This window comes from Bos indicus, chromosome 5 (genome assembly GCF_029378745.1).
Source record: "Bos indicus isolate NIAB-ARS_2022 breed Sahiwal x Tharparkar chromosome 5, NIAB-ARS_B.indTharparkar_mat_pri_1.0, whole genome shotgun sequence".
Taxonomy (NCBI): Eukaryota; Metazoa; Chordata; class Mammalia; order Artiodactyla; family Bovidae; genus Bos; species Bos indicus.
Genome location: NC_091764.1, coordinates 49,678,145 through 49,698,071, shown reverse-complemented (window position 1 = coordinate 49,698,071; position 19,927 = coordinate 49,678,145). Strand labels below are relative to the sequence as shown.

The 19,927-nt window shown below is 38.7% G+C and overlaps 1 protein-coding gene across 3 annotated transcripts in view; it reads left to right on the top strand.

The window, feature by feature from the left end:
* The window catches only part of SRGAP1 (SLIT-ROBO Rho GTPase activating protein 1), a 312,480-nt gene that overhangs the window by 287,240 nt on the left and 5,313 nt on the right, over positions 1–19,927 (top strand). For all 3 annotated transcript variants that reach the window (XM_019960891.2, XM_019960890.2, XM_070789362.1), the window contains exons 17-21: positions 1,181–1,405; positions 3,926–4,005; positions 11,141–11,321; positions 12,369–12,503; positions 12,613–12,952. In XM_019960891.2, coding sequence (XP_019816450.2) covers positions 1,181–1,405; positions 3,926–4,005; positions 11,141–11,321; positions 12,369–12,503; positions 12,613–12,952 — 961 coding nt within the window. The remainder of the gene's footprint in view (positions 1–1,180; positions 1,406–3,925; positions 4,006–11,140; positions 11,322–12,368; positions 12,504–12,612; positions 12,953–19,927) is intronic.

Sequence of the window (19,927 nt, the reverse complement as noted above, 5' to 3'; positions counted from 1 at the left end):
TTGCTCTTCAAGCCAGCACTAACTAAAGACCCAGAAAGACTGACTCTCCCCATTGAGCTTAAGTGTGTCTTTTGAACATGAGATCATTCTTACTCTGAATCTCACTTTTCCTTCCTGCATTCATGTTGAAGGTGATCTGTAACATGATCATTGGCTGTCATTTGTGAACTGTTTTCAGATTTTATGTTTGAGAAATGGCAGAAAGGAAAGACATATGTTGCCTGTGAGAATTATACTTTTGTATTTTCTACTTTCTCAGCTATCTTATTTCCAACACCGGGTAAAGTATCTTGTCACACGGTATCTCAGCTTCTTTGTGTCTGTCAACATCTCACAAATGTAGCTGAGTCTCTTTTTCTCTCCTTCCGTTTGTCATCTGTTCACCTGGATTTTACATTTCCTTTCAAGGTTGACATTCTATCCACTGAAAGATAGATTCTCTAGATTCTCCCTGAAACAGCACCTTGCCCATGTGTTAGAGGCATAGCATAAAGAACTTCTTATTCTCAGTCCGCTGTGGAAAATATCTCACCAAGAGCCATTGAATTGAATTTTACAATTAGTACTAGACAACTGGAAATCTCCCCCAAAGTTTGTAGTTTACCAGCTTTAAATGGGGTGTGAGAGTTGAGGATTCTTCCCTGTACTTGCCCTTGTAACTGTCTTTTGTGACACCAGTTGTCACCTTGTATTAATCATCTTGCCCAAAAGCAAATTACAAAGCCTGGAGTTGCTTGCTTTCTTTCAGTGGGTACAAAGAAAAGGTGCTTTTGTTTTTCTTGAGGACTCCCCTCAAGATTTATGGGAAAAGCTGAAACGTATTTGGTTAGTTGGAGGACAGTTTTAAAGATGATCATACTGTTTGCAGATGAAACTCTTTTACTTGATCCTGGTCTCCATTGTGTTAGAGATTATCTTAAACTCCCTTGTGACTTTAAAAAAAAACGCCACTGAATTAAGCAAACAGGATTTATATTCCTTTTTCCATGTCTACCTAGTGGAAAGGTTATAAGTTGCTTTACTTTCTTTGGAATTTGCTGAGCCACCTTAAAGTAGGATGAAATATTTTATTCTAATAAGAAAACTCCTTTTCAGAATAGGAAGTATCCTATGAAGTGTTTTCTTCCCCCCACCCCCCCGCCCCGTTCTTTTATAACTCCTGTCTTTCTTTCTTTCGTAGTCTTTCACAGTACAGTGATGAAAACATGATGGACCCTTATAACCTGGCCATCTGTTTTGGCCCTACGTTGATGCCTGTCCCAGAGATACAGGATCAAGTGTCCTGCCAGGCTCATGTGAATGAGATTGTCAAAACCATCATCATCCACCATGAGACTATTTTCCCAGATGCTAAAGAGCTGGATGGCCCTGTTTATGAAAAATGTATGGCTGGAGACGAGTATTGGTAAGTCCAAGAATTTTAGTCCTTCCTTCTCCTCCTGGAAAAAATTATACAAGTACAGATATCAACTTAATTTTTAAAAAAATAACTGACTATAAGATGCCAGTGCTCCCAATTAAAAAAAAAGAAGCAGCAGGAACACTTGAGATAAATTAGAATATTAAATCCCATGACAGCACTGGCTTCTTCTTATGGAAATTCATATTCATTTCTCTTTTCCCTGAGCACGGCATCTTTTTAGATACACCTACCCCATCATGACTTTTGTAGAGAATGGTTTTTAAATAGAGAGCTGTATACATTTTTACTGTTATATCAAGAAAAGATAACTGAATTAACAGACTTCATTTTCATTCCTAAATAGTTTTGATTCTATGGAAAGTATTTCAAAAATTTCATTTTAAAGGAGCAGCTGTCAACTAAATGTTTTCATTCTTACTTTCATTTCCATTCTTACTAATATTGTCCTAATCAATTACACAAGTCATGGTCACTTTGAACAAAGTTATTACATTATTATATTGTTGGGATACAAAATATTTAATAAGACAATATAGTCACCTTCCAATGAAGGATAAAAATGTATAATCCAAAGATAAGGAAACCCCAAAATGTTTATGTTCACTATTTGATATATGAGTTCCAGCTTCTAAGAAATCATATACAGTAAAACTGGTTTTAATTCGTTGAGGTCCTCCTGTGTGCCAGCTTCCCGGTGCATATGATCTCTTCTATTCCCACTCTACCAAGTAAGTTAAGAGAGGCCAAGGAGCCCGGCCAATGACTAGTGGTTTCTGGAGGCAGCCCAAGTCTGTCTGATTCCTAAGTCCACACAAGTCTTCCCACTCAGCAGTTGTCTCCCAGCCTCCCTCGAAAACAGCCCTGTGCAGCTCAGATTCAGGAGCAGCTGGAAATAGATTTGCCTAAGCCCTTCATTCTGGACTCTGCAGGATACTTTGTTTCCCACTGCCTTAATGGGGATTAAGTAGAAGTAGAACAAGTAGCTGAAAAATCTAAATAACTGAAAGCACACTTTTTTTTTTTAACTTAAACCACAGTATAATTTAAACCACAAATGATCTTATGCCATTAAGAAAATTCAGAATTGACCATTTCCAGAAGTACTGCTTTCTAAATTAACAACAAAGCATGATAGATTCTATGTGTGTGTGAGTTGCTCAATTGTGTCTGACTCTCTGCAACCCCATGGACTGTAGCCCACTAGGGCTACATATTTTTAAAATACTTACTATATGCATATACTGACATCAGCTTGGCTCTGGAAAGATAAACGAATAAAACTCAGTCCTGGTGAGTTTTTCAGAATTTTATTTTCAGAATTCAGAATTTTATTTTCCTAGTTGTATTTGTTTCAGGGCCAGTGTCAGTCATGTTTAGTATTTACAGATATTCAGGGCTCTATCGGAGAAGGCAATGGCATCCTACTCCAGTACTCTTGCCTGGAAAATCCCATGGACAGAGGAGCCTTGAAGGCTGCAGTCCATGGGGTCGCTGAGGGTCGGACACGACTGAGCGACTTCACTTTCACTTTTCACTTTCATGCATTGGAGAAGGAAATGGCAACCCACTCCAGTGTTCTTGCCTGGAGAATCCCAGGGACGGAGGAGACTGGTAGGCTGCCGTCTATGGGATCACACAGAGTCGGACATGACTGAAGTGACTTAGCAGCAGCAGCAGCAGCAGGGCTCTATCAGTAAGTTGTGCTGTCTTATTCACTTTATTAGAGAGGAAATATATGGATGTCTGGTGGATATTATTTAATGTTTTGTGTTCTAAGACTTTTTGTGGTTGCTCCTTTTTTACAAACAGGGTAAAATCCCCATAATAAAGAGTCTTGAAGTCAGTAACGTGTGCTTGATTATGTCTTCTCCCACACATGGTATTCTCTGTAGATATCACTTGTTTTAAACAGAAAGTCAGTATTATAGTAATCATCCTCATCCCCCAATGCCAGCAATACAAATGGGCTTTTACAACAATGTCAGGTTTGTATTTGTAACCAATGCATTCCATTTATCAGCATACATTTGAGAAGTAATAGTGGTAATGTTAAAGGATAAAATTAACTCTCAGATATAAAAATGAACATGTGTCAAGAAAAGTTGAAAAAGATACTACAGCCAGTTCAAAGCGGAAATCAAAGAGCCATCCATTTTTATGCAGTAGGGGATACTGATGAATTTGCAAAAATTGGTGTATCTAGAGGGTGATAATCATATTCCGCTAGAATTCAACAAATTTTCATTTTTACACATAAGAATCATTTGTAATACTATCAGTTTCCTACACATCAGTTTCGTCTTTACAGAGTTGTAATATGTCAAAGATGAAGGGACAAAAAGTCCTATAGGATTACACAGTCCTGGAGGCTCCAGCATTCCACTGAAAGGCTATCCAGGGTCTCCTTTGCCATTCCAAAGTCTTCTGTTTTTCCTTATAGTAGCAGTTGTTCAGTTTTGAAATTCACTTTGGCTTCATATGATTTCTACTTCTGCTCCTCAGCGACAGCCCGTACAGTGAGCACGGTACGCTGGAGGAAGTGGATCAGGACGCTGGTACAGAGCCGCACACCAGTGAAGACGGTATGCGCTCATGCTCATGCTATTATAAAACTAGTCTTTATAGCCATTTTTATAACCATTTTTAAAGAATTACTGATATTGTACTCGCTTTGGCAGCATGTATACCAAGAATTGCTTGTATTAAGAATTCAGTAGATACAAAATAATATTTACTAAATATGTGTAAACTACAGAGAATACTACTGCAGGGAACACCTGTGAAACCACCACCAAATTTAAGAAAAAGGTATCATTACCGTTTTACTTTCCTGAACCCATTGTCTTCCATACCCCTCAAGGTAAGCTCTGTGTTTGTGCTTTTAAATGGATTATTGTTTCATTTTCTGTTTTCTCGAACTTTTTATAAATGGAATCATACTATATATACTTTCACTGTTTTCTATTCAGTATTATATTGCTGAAGTTCATCCCCATCGTTGCATGGAATTAGAATAATTTATTTACCACTGTATAGTATTCCATTGTATTTTTTTTTAATTGGTGAATACAAGAGGTGTTTTCTGTTTTTTGCCATTAAAAAACAGTTCAGGTATGAATATTTTGAACATGTACCTTGCTGCAGGTGTACAGGAGTTTCTCTCAGATATACACACCTAGGAGTAAGCATGTCTTCAACCTTGCTACATACTGCCAAACTATTTTTGAAAATGTTGTAAGGGGACTTCCCTGGCAGTCCAGTGGTTAAGAGCCCATGCTTCCACTTCAGGAGGCATGGGTTCAATCCCTGGTCAGGGAACTAAGATCCCACCTATCACAAGAAGCAGCCAAAAAATAAGAAAATGGTTGTAAGACTACCCACTCCCACCAACAGTGTCTCAGCCTTTCAGTTGTATGTAGTCATCAACACTCGAGTTTATCAAATATTGTCTTTGCCAATACTGTCAAGTGTTTAATGGTATCTCATTGTGATTTTAATGTGCATTTCCCTGCTTACTGATGAAGACGTTTTAAAACATAGTATATTAATAGAAAACTTATGGTGTGGTAAGGGGGTATGGTAAGGCCAACAGATCAGGAGATGATCGCCATTGAAAAGATAATCTGATGCTCACATTTCCTAAGAGGAGGGGACACGTCACACCTCAGGGGGCCAGGGAAAACACCAGAGTCAGACGGGCAGGAGGACAATTGGCCAAGAATTTTTATGGTGGTTTCCACAGGAAGGAACAAGCAAGGCAGGGTAAGCAGGGTTAGGATTGCCTAGTTTTAATAATTTCAGAGGGCTCTGTGACTGTCTCTGGTTGGTACCTGGCCATGAAGTGATTGGAGCAGGGAGATAGTGGCCTAAAGTATGGGAGCCCCAGAAAGGAAGTGGCTGGAGTATGGGCCCTGGATTGGTTGGTTTGCATTTGAAAAGAACATTCCAGATGAGTTGTTTACTAGGCATTTGCCAACCCTGGAAGGGACAGTCCCTCCAGGGAGCGAGCAAAGCCCCAGAGGTCATACTATAGAAAATGAAAAACATGGTTATTACAGATACACTAATTTTTGTATGTTTAGATTTATTTTTGCAAAATTCCTATCAAATGTTTTTCCAACTGAGGGCCTGTTTGCCCACTGTTAGTTTCTCTGGGCTTTTTTTTGCTTGGTTTAGTTTAGTTTGGTTTGGCTTTGGTTGTTCCTTGTAAAAGTTTATGAGGCTGGATCAAGTCCTTTATTGAGTATATGCTTTGCAAATATTTTCTGCTCTGTAGCCTGTCTTTCATGTGCCTATTATGTCTTTTGCCAAACAAAGGATCTTAATTTTAAAGGAGCTGAATATACCCATCTTTTCCTTCATGGTTGTTTCACTTTGTGTCTCCTTTAAGAGATCCTTATCCTTCTGTGCCTTGAAGTTAGTGTAGAAGTTCTTCTATAGTCTCTTTTAAATCCTTTCAGGTTTTGTTTTTCACACATAGGGCTTAATTCTACCAGGAATTCATTTGGAGGTATGGTGTGAGGTAGGGATCTGTTCCTCTTTTCTCCATATGGATGCGCAGCTGTCTCCACTGTCCCAGCCTTAATGTCCTTTCTCTACTGCCCCGCACCTTTATCATAAATCAAGTATCCTCTCTGTGTGAGTCCATTTCTGGTCTCTGTTCTTTTCCATGGGTCTACTTGTTTATCCCTACACTGCTGTCTTCATTTTGATACCTTTTAATAAATCTCAGTGTTTGTCAAATCAAGACTTCTGACTTTGTTCCTCTTAACAGTTCTTCACCTTTTGCAATTCCACTTAAATTTCAAATTCAGTTTTTCAAGTTCTTAGAAACAAACAAGAAAAAGCTAAAAACCTGTTGAGGTTTAGATTGCAGTTGCACTGATTCTACATATGTTAATATGGAAAGAATTGATATTTTTATAATATATAGTCCACAAACATCTTTCTAGTTACTTAATGTCACCCAACAAACTTTTATACGTTTCTCTGTAGGAATCATTTTTTTCTCTAACTTCTTAAGTTTAATGTTTAACATTACTTTTTGACATTATTAATATGAACATATAAAGCTGTCAGTTTTTTCTTAATACCTCTTTAGCTATATGCATAATCCTCTTATTCCCTCTTTAACTATGACTAACCTGCTTTAAACTTATTCAGTTTTATTTTTGATTTTTCTCCCAAATTCAGTTCACTTTCATATCTGCTTGGTCATTTGCTCTTTACTCACAATACTAATCCTTTCTATTGTTTTAGATTATGTGTCTAATTATTCTAAAAAGCTGAAGTCTTCCTAGATTTGTTTTTGTTGGCCTTTGCTCATCTGAGTCTTATTTCCAATGTGTTTTATATATTTTTTTACATATTTCTTAGAACTTTATGGAATTCATTTACGTTGAGGTAAAGGTATGTCCCTCCAGAGAAGGTTTTCATTTACTTCTGCCTGGGGCATAACCAGCTTGGAACCACAATAGATTTTTAGTTTGAGGTTTTTTCAGGCCACCCAGGTAGTATCAACTTAAAATGCAAACCTGCCTGAGGGCTAGAATGTGGTTGGGATTCTGAGGTGATTTTTTTTTTTCCCAAGCCTTCAGATAGATTTGTTTCCTTAAATTCAAGGTCAGAGTGGTTACATCTATGGAGAAGTGTGGAGAGTGAGAAGGGAGGAGAATTTCAGAACTAGAAATCCACTGTGACACTGAGAGTTCGATACTTTGGTAGAGCTTAGAGTCTCCACACTGGGCAGCCCCTGGACCTAGTCTTTTGTTTAAAATAAACTTAACCAGGCAGGGGAAAATGCTGTCAAGGCAAACTCTGACTTACATATTCTAGTGTTCATAATTCTGGTGACCTGTTTAAGTCCATAGGTTCCTTCATTCATCAAGTATAGTATTCCTCACTGTCATGATTAATGCGCTTACGAAGTTTTTTGTTTTTGTTTTTTTTAATCCAGCATTTTTAGTTGATTTCAGCAGGAAGGTTATCAAGGTGTCTAGAGTCCACCCTCTGCTTTAAAAAAAAAAATTGACATTTTCAGAAACTTAAGTTGGAAGAAACTCTTTAAAGTGACAGCTTCTATTTCTGTGGGATTGCTTTTGAAAGTCTCTGAGCCCACCCTCTGACATTCTTCTCTCCTTTCTTTTGTCTTGAGTTTCATTTCTCTATAATTCATTCTTTTTTCACTGGTGACTTTTCTAAGTGTTTCCTTGCTTGTCCCAGTGGCAGGAAAAGCCCACGACAGAGCCCCAGCCATCTCTCTTCCCAAACCTCAGTCTCACCACTGTACCATCTGTCAGTTCTTACCTGTTCTTACCTCTTGGCTACAAAAGAGAAGCTTTGCTGAGAGCTCTGTATTTGAGATAACATTTTGATCTTGCTCACCTGATAGTGCTGGAGAGAAAAGCATTGCTTACAAAGAACAGATGTTCTTGCCTGCAGCCAGATTCTTCCTATAACTAAATTAACCCGAGTATTGATCTGTCTCTTTGATCACCCAGGTATTGCATTTTCTTCCCTCTGTCATGGTATCACTAAAGAGAGTAACCTTTGTTTCCAAAAGAGAGGCTGTCACAGAACAAAATCATCATCTGCAAGGGCAGGGGTAACAGATGTAGGAGAGAAAGTGTCAGGGACAGCAAGGTCCCAAAGGGATAGCGTGATATACTAGCACTTTGTATAAAATTACAAAAAATGGAAATATAAGACTTGATAGCACCAGGCAGTCAGAAAATCAGCTCTGTTGAATGTTCCTTCTCTTGCACAAAATTATAATAGCCACGTAGGAAAATGAAGTTATCACGTTCACCCTCATTGTTGTTATTGGTAGCAGTAGCATTCTACTAAGCCTCTGCAGGGCTTTAGAGGGCTGTGTGACCCTACATGAAAGGGGTGTGGTGCATCGCCATGCCCTGAGATCGATTTGCTCTGCAATGACTAGACTGAGATGTGTATAAATAGCTTATTGATTGACACTTGACTGTGAAATTTCTCTCATGGGAGTAGAAAGAAGTCAAAATAATGAAATTGCTCAGAATTACTAGTTGATGTAGTAAGATCACCAGTGAAGTATACTTCTGATATATATACTTCTGATTCATCTGGTCATTCGTTCATAATGTCTGTACCTTTGAACTAAATAAACAAAGTCTGATCATCTTGCTGCTAGTTGTTTCAAAAAAGAAAGAGGTAGTGAGCATAGATGGCATGATGATGAAATTATGATAAAATATGTACATATCTATTAAACAGTCTTAAATGGCCCTTGGCCAGTGATGACCAATGGCATTAAAGAACATGAATAGCTCTCTCTTCACTTTGACAGGTACATGAGTTGTATACTTTGTTATGCTATTATATTTCCATTTTTTCAGTAAAACAGTTTAAACGTATGGGTGTAGCACATAAGAATGTGCAGACTGCATATCATGACGCTCTTTTTAATCAATTGGCATGCCTTCATTCCTCCATGAATGTTTATTTGTGTCCCTTACACCACAGACATGTTTATTTCTGTCCCTCAGGGAGACCTGGGTAAAAAATTTGGTATCTGTCATCTCGGTTCAAGCAGGATTTACTTTTTATGTGCAAGTTTAGAACAAAGTATAAAGTCAGTCCCCTTGAATAAAGAGTTCTGTTTCCTCCTCTATGACCAGACTTGTGGATATTTAATAAAACTGCTATTTATATTAAAATATTTTAGGATGGAATAATGGAGTGTTAACATATGATCTAAAAGTTATTGTCAGTTGTTAAAACACTTAAAGTATTGTTTTAAAATTATTTTTACACCTACCTTGTTGAGAAGTATACCATGTACAGATTATAGTGTTTGATTCTTCCATATGAATTATTATTTACTTAAGCATCTACTTATCTACTAGCAAAGGATGGGACTTTTTTTCTCTTTATTTTAAATATATAGCAGAAATTCACCCCGGTCCTTCATAGAAGATAAATCCTAAGCTTTTTCAATATGTTTGTTGATTTTTATGTTCATGCTGTCCCAGAGAATGTTTGCATTTTTCAAGTGAGAAAGAAGCTTAGCTGACTATCCAGAGAGTTCATTTGTAGTTATTTCATATAACAGATATTGAAGCTATTGCATTAAACTTTGGGAAGAGATTAACTCTTTTAAATGAAAAGGTTTGTCACCAAGGGAAATAGAAAATAATAAGTTCCTGACAAAATATTTGACAGTTTTTAATCTATTATGTGTACCTATGTTCTAAAGCATTTCTAAAGTAACAGCATACATGTTCAGTCTTCAACAAACGAGGCTGCTCACTGCAGAGAGTTCTCTAAGATAATACCACTTGTACTGACCCTTTTTAGTTCTGTTTCTTATTGATTAGAAGTTGACTCACCTGTTGTTGGTAGCAGGGATAAGGATGGGGTGATGGTGAGAGAGGAGAGGAAAGACCACGGAGCCACCAGTGCTGGGCTTTTTGCAGTAACCTGAATCACAAAAAGCAACTCTTGTAGTTGTTTTGAGTGGTTTGTCCTCGTATTTGCCTTCAATAGTTGTGGTCAGAATTAAAATAGAGCTGAAATTCCAATTCTAGGCCCAGAGTTTGATATCTCTTTTCAACTTTTGATTTTGAGATCACTGTAGATTCATATGCAGCTGTAAGAAACGCTACAGAGAGATGCCATACACCTCCCCGCTCCCCGTTTCCCCCCAGTAGTAACGAACATCTTACGTCCCTGTTGCTCCTATCACAAGGACACTGACACACTCCATCCACTATATCCACATTTCACCAGTTTTACATGCACTCACCTGTGTTGTTTACTTAGTTCTACACAGTTTTATCACACAAGTAGATTTGTGTGACCACAGTCAAAATCAAGAACAGTTGCATCATAGGGACCCCTTAGTGCTACCCTTTCCTAGCCAAAGCCATTTCCTTCCATGGCTTCCCCCCCCACCCTAGCCTCTGGCGATCACTAATCTATCCTCCATCTCAGTTATTAGGTCATTTCAAGTATGTCATATGAATGGCCTTGTGCAACATGTAACTTTTTGAGGTTAGCTTTTTCTCACTCACCATTATTCCTTTCAGTACCTTTTGATCCTAGAAGACATTTTTGAATCTTAAGTAGGTATGCTTGTTTCACAAGTGATATCTAGAATTTGGTTTTGATACTAGAAAAAATGAAGTTGTCTTTACACTTGGTGATAAGATTTGATAGTGCCCAAAAAATACCTAAGGAAATTAAATGTATTCAAACAATATTTAATGTGGTGATATCTGTAAACTTGTTTTTAAAATTGGCAAAGAAAGCATAAACTTTTGGTGTTCTGAAATAGTGACTCTTACATGTTATAAATAGTATTAACATGTTGCCTGGAAACTTCATCAATGTCAAAGTAATATTGGAGCTATTGCAGAGAACATTACAACTCAAGGAGAGATTTTCTATATTACAAAGTTTTAAATATTTTTCTTAGACTGTCATGATCTCTCTAGTACAAGGCTGTAGAAATTAAGATCGAATTTTCAATTTTTCTTTGCCTGAGAAACTGATGACAGAAAGAGAATGCCTTTCTTTATCCCTTTTAACAGCATCATTTTCTCACTGTCTTGATTTGTTACCTTGTTCTGTTATTAAAACGACCTTGTTACTTTCTAAAGCCTCATATAGACCCTTCAGTTAGTGTATCACGCCTCCTGACAACCCTGCTGACACTGTTTTCTGGTGTGTTCTTTGTAGAATGTGAGCCAATAGAAGCGATAGCCAAGTTTGACTACGTTGGACGGTCTGCCAGAGAATTGTCCTTCAAGAAGGGTGCTTCTCTCCTGCTGTACCACCGCGCGTCGGAGGACTGGTGGGAAGGAAGGCACAACGGGGTTGACGGGCTTGTGCCCCACCAGTACATCGTGGTGCAGGATATGTGAGTAGTGCCAGCTTCCGTCACCTGAGCGCTCCCAACAGAAGACTCCAGCTGTTGTTCTTACATTGTTCTCACCTTGGTCTTGTGAGAAAAGAGAAGGGATTACAGAGCAAAAACTTCTGAGCTGGGCTCAGTTCTTCACCATGCTGATGGAAAATGAAAACCTGTTGGCCGAAAAGTACTGTTAGCGAGGACCCATGCTCTCCCAGCAGGTCTGGAGCAAGGACTAGTGAGAGATACCTTTTGAAGCTTTCAGGTTCTTAGAAAAGTACCCTGTGCAAAGGCTAGTTTTAGGAGCTGAAGTGGCACGGCTAATTCCTAAAACAGTGCTGCCTCTTCCCTTGGTGTCTGTTTTAATTCCAAATTCCCCAAAGAGAGGCTACTGACTTCAGGTCTAAAGAGAATCATCTCCAGGCTTCTTTTTTAATTTTGCTTATGAGAAAGCTCTACTTTCAAAAATACTTAAAGTGGTATCTTCCCATCTGGTCTTAATATTAAGTGAAAGAAACAAGATACAAAATAACATGTACAGTATAATCTTAATTTTGTGACTATGGTATTTCACAATGCAGCACCAATTTATGAACAGCTTTTCAAGGTAAAGAGAAAAATACCACATAAAATGGATACAGTGATTGATTCAGCCTAATTTTAAACTGTTAAAATGTCTCTCAGAATCCAAGAAATATTATGTGTGTGTGTGTTATGCAAACATACAGTCCTAAAGTACAGAAACATATAAATATATACAGTAAATACTATACATACATGTGGACATTCTTATAGATAGGTATGCCAGGCAGAGGAGAAAAGCTGAGAAAGACATTTTCTAGAATTCAAACAGTGGTTGTCTCTGGATGTTATATTATGGACAATTTGTCATCTGAATTTTCCAATTTACCTGCCATGAAATGATGCTATATTTCTAGTGAAAAGAAACAAGTTATGTTAGTAAGAGAAAGATTTACATACAGAAATGCCATCACTTATTCTTTTGTCCCCATTCATCAAGCAAAAGACCCTCACTCTTGATTCTTACTGTCTCAGGGATGATACATTTTCAGACACTCTGAGCCAGAAAGCTGACAGCGAGGCCAGCAGTGGGCCGGTAACTGAAGACAAGTCTTCATCCAAGGACATGAACTCCCCAACAGACCGACATCCTGATGGCTATTTAGCCAGGTAGGTGGACTCCCAAGCCTCCACTTCTCCAGGGGTTCTGAGGAGCTGTGGCATCCACAGCCTTGCAGAATTACCTAGTGTGACAACCTCTGCTATTCTCTCTGTCTAGACAAAGAAAAAGGGGAGAGCCACCCCCTCCAGCAAGGCGTCCTGGCAGGACCAGTGATGGCCATTGCCCCCTCCATCCCCCACATGGTCTTTCCAACTCCTCAATTGACCTGGGGTCCCCAAGCCTGGGCAGTCATCCCCGGGGCCTGCTGCAGAACCGTGGCCTCAACAACGACAGTCCTGAGAGGAGGCGTCGGCCAGGCCACGGCAGCCTGACCAACATCAGCCGCCATGACTCCCTCAAGAAGATCGACAGCCCTCCTATTAGAAGGTCCACATCATCAGGGCAATACTCAGGCTTCAACGACCACAAGCCGCTGGACCCAGAAACAATCGCTCAGGTAGGCTGCTTTGAAGAGAATATTGCATGCTAAGTACCAGGGTATGATGAAGGTGGCATTACAGGAGTTACTTTCTAGAGCCATATCTTTTGTATAGAACCAACTAAAGAAAACAGGAATTAGCTCATTCTTTGAGGCCATTTGTTCATCCTAAAGGAAATAAGTCCTAAATATTCATTAGAAGGACTGATGCTGAAGCTGAAACTCCAATACTTTGGCCACCTCGTGCGAAGAGCTGACTTATTTGAAAAGACCCTAATGCTGGGAAAGATTGAGGGCAGGAGGAGAAGGGGACGACAGAGGATGAGATGGTTGGATGGTATCACCGACTCAATGGACATGGGTTTGGGTGAACTCTGGGAGTTGGTGATGGACAGGGAGGCCTGGCATGCTTCGGTTCATGGGGTTGCAAAGAGTCGGACACAACTGAGCAACTGAACTGAACTGAGGCCATTTGTTACAAGAAGGGCCCAGATATTGGGTTGGCCAAAAAGTTCATTGTAGTTTTTCCATAATATCAGAATGAGGTTTTTGGCCAGCTCAAGGTATCATAGTGATTTAAACAGAGACATGGCAGAAATGTAAGACCGAGGAGAGTCAAACCCATCACTCCTAAATGGCCAGAAAGATTCAGAAAAAAAGAATGAGGAAAGACTAGCCCTCCCAGATCTTGAACGTATGCTTGAGCTAGTAAAACAGACAAATCAAGGGAACAGAATCAAGAACCCTGAAACAGAGCATTTTTAGTGTATGATGAAGGTGACACTTTCAATTTAGGAAATGAAGGATTAGTCAGTAAAGGAAGTGAAAAATAATGGTTGGCTGTTTGAAGAACAGCAAGCCCAGCTACTGTGTCACTCCTGAATGCACATGTATCTTCACTTCCCAAAAATGACTGCAGAGAAGGGCTTTGTAGTTTTTTTTCTAATGATTACAATTGACAAAGTATAAGTAAAATAACAAATTTTTCCATCATTCTACCATTTTTTTCCTCTGGCTCTTTTTAAAGCACAAGCCATCAGAAAATATACGTATGACAGAAAAACAAACAAAAAACTGAATCACTATCCTGTACATCTGAAACTAACACAATATTGTAAATCAAGTATTCTTCAATGAAAAAAAAGAAAAGAAAATGTATGTATGGCCAGTGAAAAAGGAGGTGAAATAGATTCAGGGTTCGCCATTTTAGTAATCTTAAAGTGCCTTCTAGCTACCACTGAAGCTTAAAAAAGTGAGTGAGAAATTAATGAAACAAACATGGGGAAGTATTAAAGATGGGTCATTTTTAACAAAGAACACTCCAGGAAAGCTGCATTTTGATATGACAAATTTCCAAGCTATTTTCAATTGTCCTAACTAAAAAAGAATTTTGGAAAGCAATTAGATTACATGGAGAGTTTAATGTGTTTTTACAAAATTAATCCAATTTTAAGTGCACAATAATTTTTCAGCAAAAATCAAAAAGGCTTTTGACCTTTTTGGGTTTTTGTCTATTTTAGAAGGCAATGCAGAGTCATTTGAGGTGTATTTAGAACCAGTGATATTTGACTATAATTGAATTTAATGATTTGAAAAATCCATAACATCATTGCTTATAAAAAGCATACTAAACACTATTTAGGTTAGAGAGACATGGAATTAGGAGCTTAGTAGTGGAAAGGCATAATAAGGTCTACTTTAACCCTTTTGCTTCTAGAACCAGGAAATCTTTTAACTGTAAATCATAAAAACAAAAACTCAACAGATAAACCAGGCTCTGCATGTTTTCTCTGGGGCTAATACTTGTAAAAAACAAATCCATATATTTAGCACCAAATGGAAATCACATATGAAAATAATCACTTGTAAAGTGATGTCATCCTCACAAAATGGCTTCCAGCTGTATCCTTTATTTATCTTTCCATCTCTCATCTTCAGATTTTCCCGTGAGGATAAGTGAGCCTGCCATCATGGTATTCATACCAAAAACATGCAAATTCTTTCAGTAAATAAGTGGAACCCCTGATAGAGCTTTTTTAAAAATGCGACTTATCCTTATGTGATCACTGGATCTTTGTTTATTCATTTAGCAAGTCTTTATTGAGCACTTACTGTATGGCAGCTCCCATGATAAACGTTATAGACAGAGTTAAATCAGTGGTCAGTCGCTGCATGAAGGTACTTGTAAATCAGTGAGGGAGGTGGGTGTGGAAATCAATTCCTGCTCTCCAGAGCCGCAAGCTAATGCTCGAGGTGAGTGGAAGTCCTAAAAATGTAGAGAAGAGGCATTTCAATCACACTAGTGCAATGGCGCTCTACCTACCTCACACAATACTTGTGTGTGTGTGTGTGAATAAACAATGTACAACAGATCCTCTTAACTTTTTTTTTTTTTGGAATTTAGTTGCTTTACAGTGTTGTGTTAGTTTCTGCCATATAGCAAAGTGAATTAGCTGCACATATACAGAAATCCCCTCTTTGTCACCAGTGAGCATTGAGTAGAGCTCCCTGTGCTACACAGTAGGTTCTCACCTTCACCTTTTCTAAGTGTTCAGTTCAGTTCAGTCACTCAGTCATGTCCGACTCTTTGCGACCCCATGAATTGCAGCACGCCAGGCCTCCCTGTCCATCACCAATTCCCGGAGTTCACTCAGACTCACGTCCATCGAGTCGGTGATGCCATCCAGCCTTTCTAAGTGTACAGGTCAGTAAACTATTCACATTGCTGCGTAACAGATCTCCAGAACTTTTTCATCCTGCAAAACTGAAACTCTGTACCCATTTGAGAACAATGTCTATCTTCCCCTCCCACCCGCCCAGGTCCTAGCCACGACTATTCTACTTTTTCCTTCTATGAATTTAACTACCTCATATAAGTGGAATCATGCAGTGTTTGTCTTTTTGTGACTGGCTTATTCCATTTATATGGAATATAAAAAAACATATAAAGCCCTAAATACAATAAAAAGGAAAAATAGAAATAGTAAAACAAATGTATTTCAGTTAATGATTAACTAAACTAGAAGATGGGCTTCCCAGGTGGTACTGGTGGTAGAGAACCCACCTGCAAATGCAAAAGATATGAGAGATACAGATTCAGTCCCTGGGTCATGAAGATCCCCTGGAGGAAGGCACGGCAACCCAGTCCAGTATTCTTGCCTGGAGAATCCCATGGACAGAGGAGCCTGGAGGGCTACAATCCATAGGGTCAGACACAACTGAAGCGACTTTAGCACACATGCACACTAGAAGACAAATGAAATAGTGAGATGCTTTCACTTACATGTAGACTTACCATAAATACAATTAAAAATGAATATTGAGGGGCTTCCTTGGTGGCTCAGTAGTAAAGAATCTGCCTGCCAGTGCAGAAGACGTGGGTTTGATCCCTGATCCAAGAAGATCCCACATGCTGTGGAACAACTAAGCCTGTGCACCACTACTATTGAACCATTGCTCCAGAGCCCACACGCTGCAGTTAGTGAGCCATGTGCTACAACTGTTGAAGCCTGCATGCTCTAGAGCCTGTGCCCCACGACACGAGAAGCCACTGCAATGAGAAGCTGGCACACCACAAATAGAGAAAAGCTCAAGGAGCAATGAAGACCCAGAACAGCCATATGTAAATGAATTTAAAAAATTTTTAATGTACATTGAAATGAGTAGTAACTAGTCTCAACTCAGTTTCCATAATGGTGTTCCCATGAGTGTTATGATTTTTTAAAGTGGTGGACCACCCTCTGTCAGACATGCTAAGTCGCTTCAGTTGTATCCCAACTCTTTGCGACCCTATGGAACGTAGCCTGCCAATCGCCTCTGTCCATGGGTTTCTCCAGCAAGAATACTGAAGTGGGTTACCATGCTCTCCTCCAGGGGATCTTCCCTACCCAGGGATTGAACGTGTGACTCTTTCGTCTACTGTATTGGCAGGCAGGTTCTTTACCACTAGTGGTCATACAGTTCTAACCAAAGCAGAGTAAAATTTACATGATGGTTTCATTCTTAGAAAACTCAACACTATATAAATATATATGTGTATATATATATAAGAAAAGAGTTAAGATATGTAAGATAGATAGATAAGAAAGAGTTAAGTTCTAGACTCAGATTATTATAAAAAAAATTTCACCTACATAAATGTCTGGAGGATATTAAAAAGTTGAACAAGATCTGGGGCAATTCATTGCATGTAAATTATCTAAGACATCCAATATCTCTGCTCACAAAATGCTATCCAGTTATTTGGACATTTAAAAATACACAACAGACCATATTACAGAAATGCTCTCTATGGAGCAGTACCACTACTATTGAGACCTACTGAACAGAAGCATCAGGGAAGGCTTGAAGTGAATTTTGAAGAACTGATAGAAGTTAGCCAAGTATATAAGAAGTGCTCAAAAATTATTTGTTGAATGAATGGAAAAAATCTGATTTTTCATGCCTATTCACTTTTCTTAAGAAATTGCTGGTCTAAATTTAAGCCACCTTTTACCATAGACTGAGATAGAATTCTATATAAGATGTCAGCATGTAAGGTCAAAACCACCAGAAGACTGCCAAGTGCCTCAGAATGGCCAGTGCTTGCTCTGTGGCTCCATGAGCTATTGGAGCCATTTCATCTGTCTCCTGCACCTTCAGAGTCACAGTAGTTATGTGAAATAGCATCGAGTTTATACACATTACACATTGCTGTTAAAACAGTCATGCTTTTTGCTAGTCTGCTTGCTTTGAAGTATGTGAGTTTCTGTGAGGCTTAAAATGAAGAAAGTAGGGAAAACCACTAGACCATTCAGATATGACCTAAATCAAATCCCTTATGATTGTACAGTGGATGTGACAGATTAAAGGGATTAGACCTAGTAGACAGAGTGCCTGAAGAAGTATGGATGGAGGCTCGTAACGTTGTACAGAAGGCAGTGACCAAAACCATCGCCAAGAAAAAGAAATGCGAGAAGGCAAAGTGGTTGCCTGAGGAGACTTTACAAATAGCTGAGGAAAGAAGAGAAGTGTAAGGCAAAGGAGAGAGGGAAAGATATACCCAACTGAATGCAGAGTTCCAGAGACTAGCAAGGAGAGATAAGAAAGCCTTCTTAAATGAACAATGCAAAGAAATAGAGGAAAACAATAGAATGGGAAAGAAAGACTAGAGATCAAGAAAATTGGAGATAAAGGAAACATTCGTGCAAAGATGGGCACAATAAAGGACAGAAATGGTAAGGACCTAACAGAAACAGAAAAGATTAAGAAAAGGTGGCAAGAATACATAGAAGAACAGTACAAAAAAAGATCTTTACAACCCGGATAATCATGATGGTGTGGTCACTCACCTAAAGCCCGACATCCTGAAGTCAAGTGGGACTTAGAAAGCATTACTACAAATAAAGATAGTGGAGGTTATGGAATGCCAGCTAAGCTATTTCAAATACTAAAAGATGATGCTGTTAAAGTGTTGCACTCAATATGCCAGCAAATTTGGAAAACTCAGCAGTGGCCGCAAGACTGGAAAAGGTCAGTTTTCATTCCAATTCCAAAGAAGGGCAAGGCCAAAGAATATCCACACTACTATACACTTACGCTCATTTCACATTCTAGCAAGGTAATGCTCAAAATCCTTCAAGGTGGATTTCAGCAGTATGTGAACTGAAAAATTCCACATGTACAAGCTAGATTTGGAAAAGCCAGAGGAACCAAAGATCAAATTGCCAATATTTCTTGGATCATGTAGAAAGCAAGGACATTCCAGAAAAAAACATTTATTTCTGCTTCATTGACTACACTTTTATGTGGATCACAACAAACTGTGGAAAATTCTTAAAGAGATGGAAATACCAGACCACCTGACCTGCCTCCTGAGAAACGTGTATGCAGGTCAAGAACCAACAGTTAAAACTGGATATGGAACAACAGACTAGTTTAAAATTGGGAAAGGAGTACAACAAAGCTGTATTTTGTCACCCTGCTTATTTAACTTATATGCAGAGTGCATCATGCGAAATGCTGGGCTGGATGATTCACAGGTTGGAATCAAGATTGCCAGGAGAAATATCAACAACCTCAGATATGCATATGATATCACTCTATGGCAGAGAGTGAAGAGGAACTAAAGAGCCCCTTGATAAGGGTGAAAGAGGAGAGTGAAAATGCTGGCTTAAAACTCAGCATTCAGAAAACTAAGATCATGGCATCTGGTTCCATCACTTCATGCAAATAGATGGGGAAACAATGGAAACAATGACAGACTTTATTTTCTTGGGTTCCAAAATGACTACAGACAATGATTGCAGCCATGAAATTAAAAGATGCTCGCTCCTTGGAAGGAAAGCTATGACAAGCCTAGATAGCGTATTAAAAAGCAGAGACATTACTTTGCCAGCAAAGGTCCGTATAATCAAAGCTATGGTTTTTCCAGCGATCATGTATGGATAGTGGAGGACAGAGGAGCCTGTCATGCTACAGTCCATGAGGTTCCATAGAGCCAGACACAACTTAGCAACTGAAAAACAACAACAATATGGGTTATGTACATTACCATTAATTATCAACTTCATCTGTCTCTCTGATTACTTTTTTCCAGTTAATTATTGAGTTATTGACACACAATACTGTACATAAGTTTAAAGTGTATAGCATACTGATTTGACTTATACACATTATAAAATGATTAACACAGAGGGTTTAGTGAACATCCATCATCTCATAGAGATGTAAAATTAAAGAAACAGAAGAAAAAAACATGTTTCCTTATGATGAGAACCATTAGGATTTACCCTCTTAACCACTGTCATATATAACCTACAACAGTATCAATTATGTTTATCATGTTGTACATTCACCCATAGTACTTATTCATCTTATAACTGGAAGTTCATTTCTTTCAACTGCCTTCATCCAGTTGCCCCATCCCCCCTGCCTCTGGAAACCACAAATCTGATTCCTTTCTCTATGAGTTTGTTTTTGAAGTATACTTGACCTGCAACGCTAATTCCTATA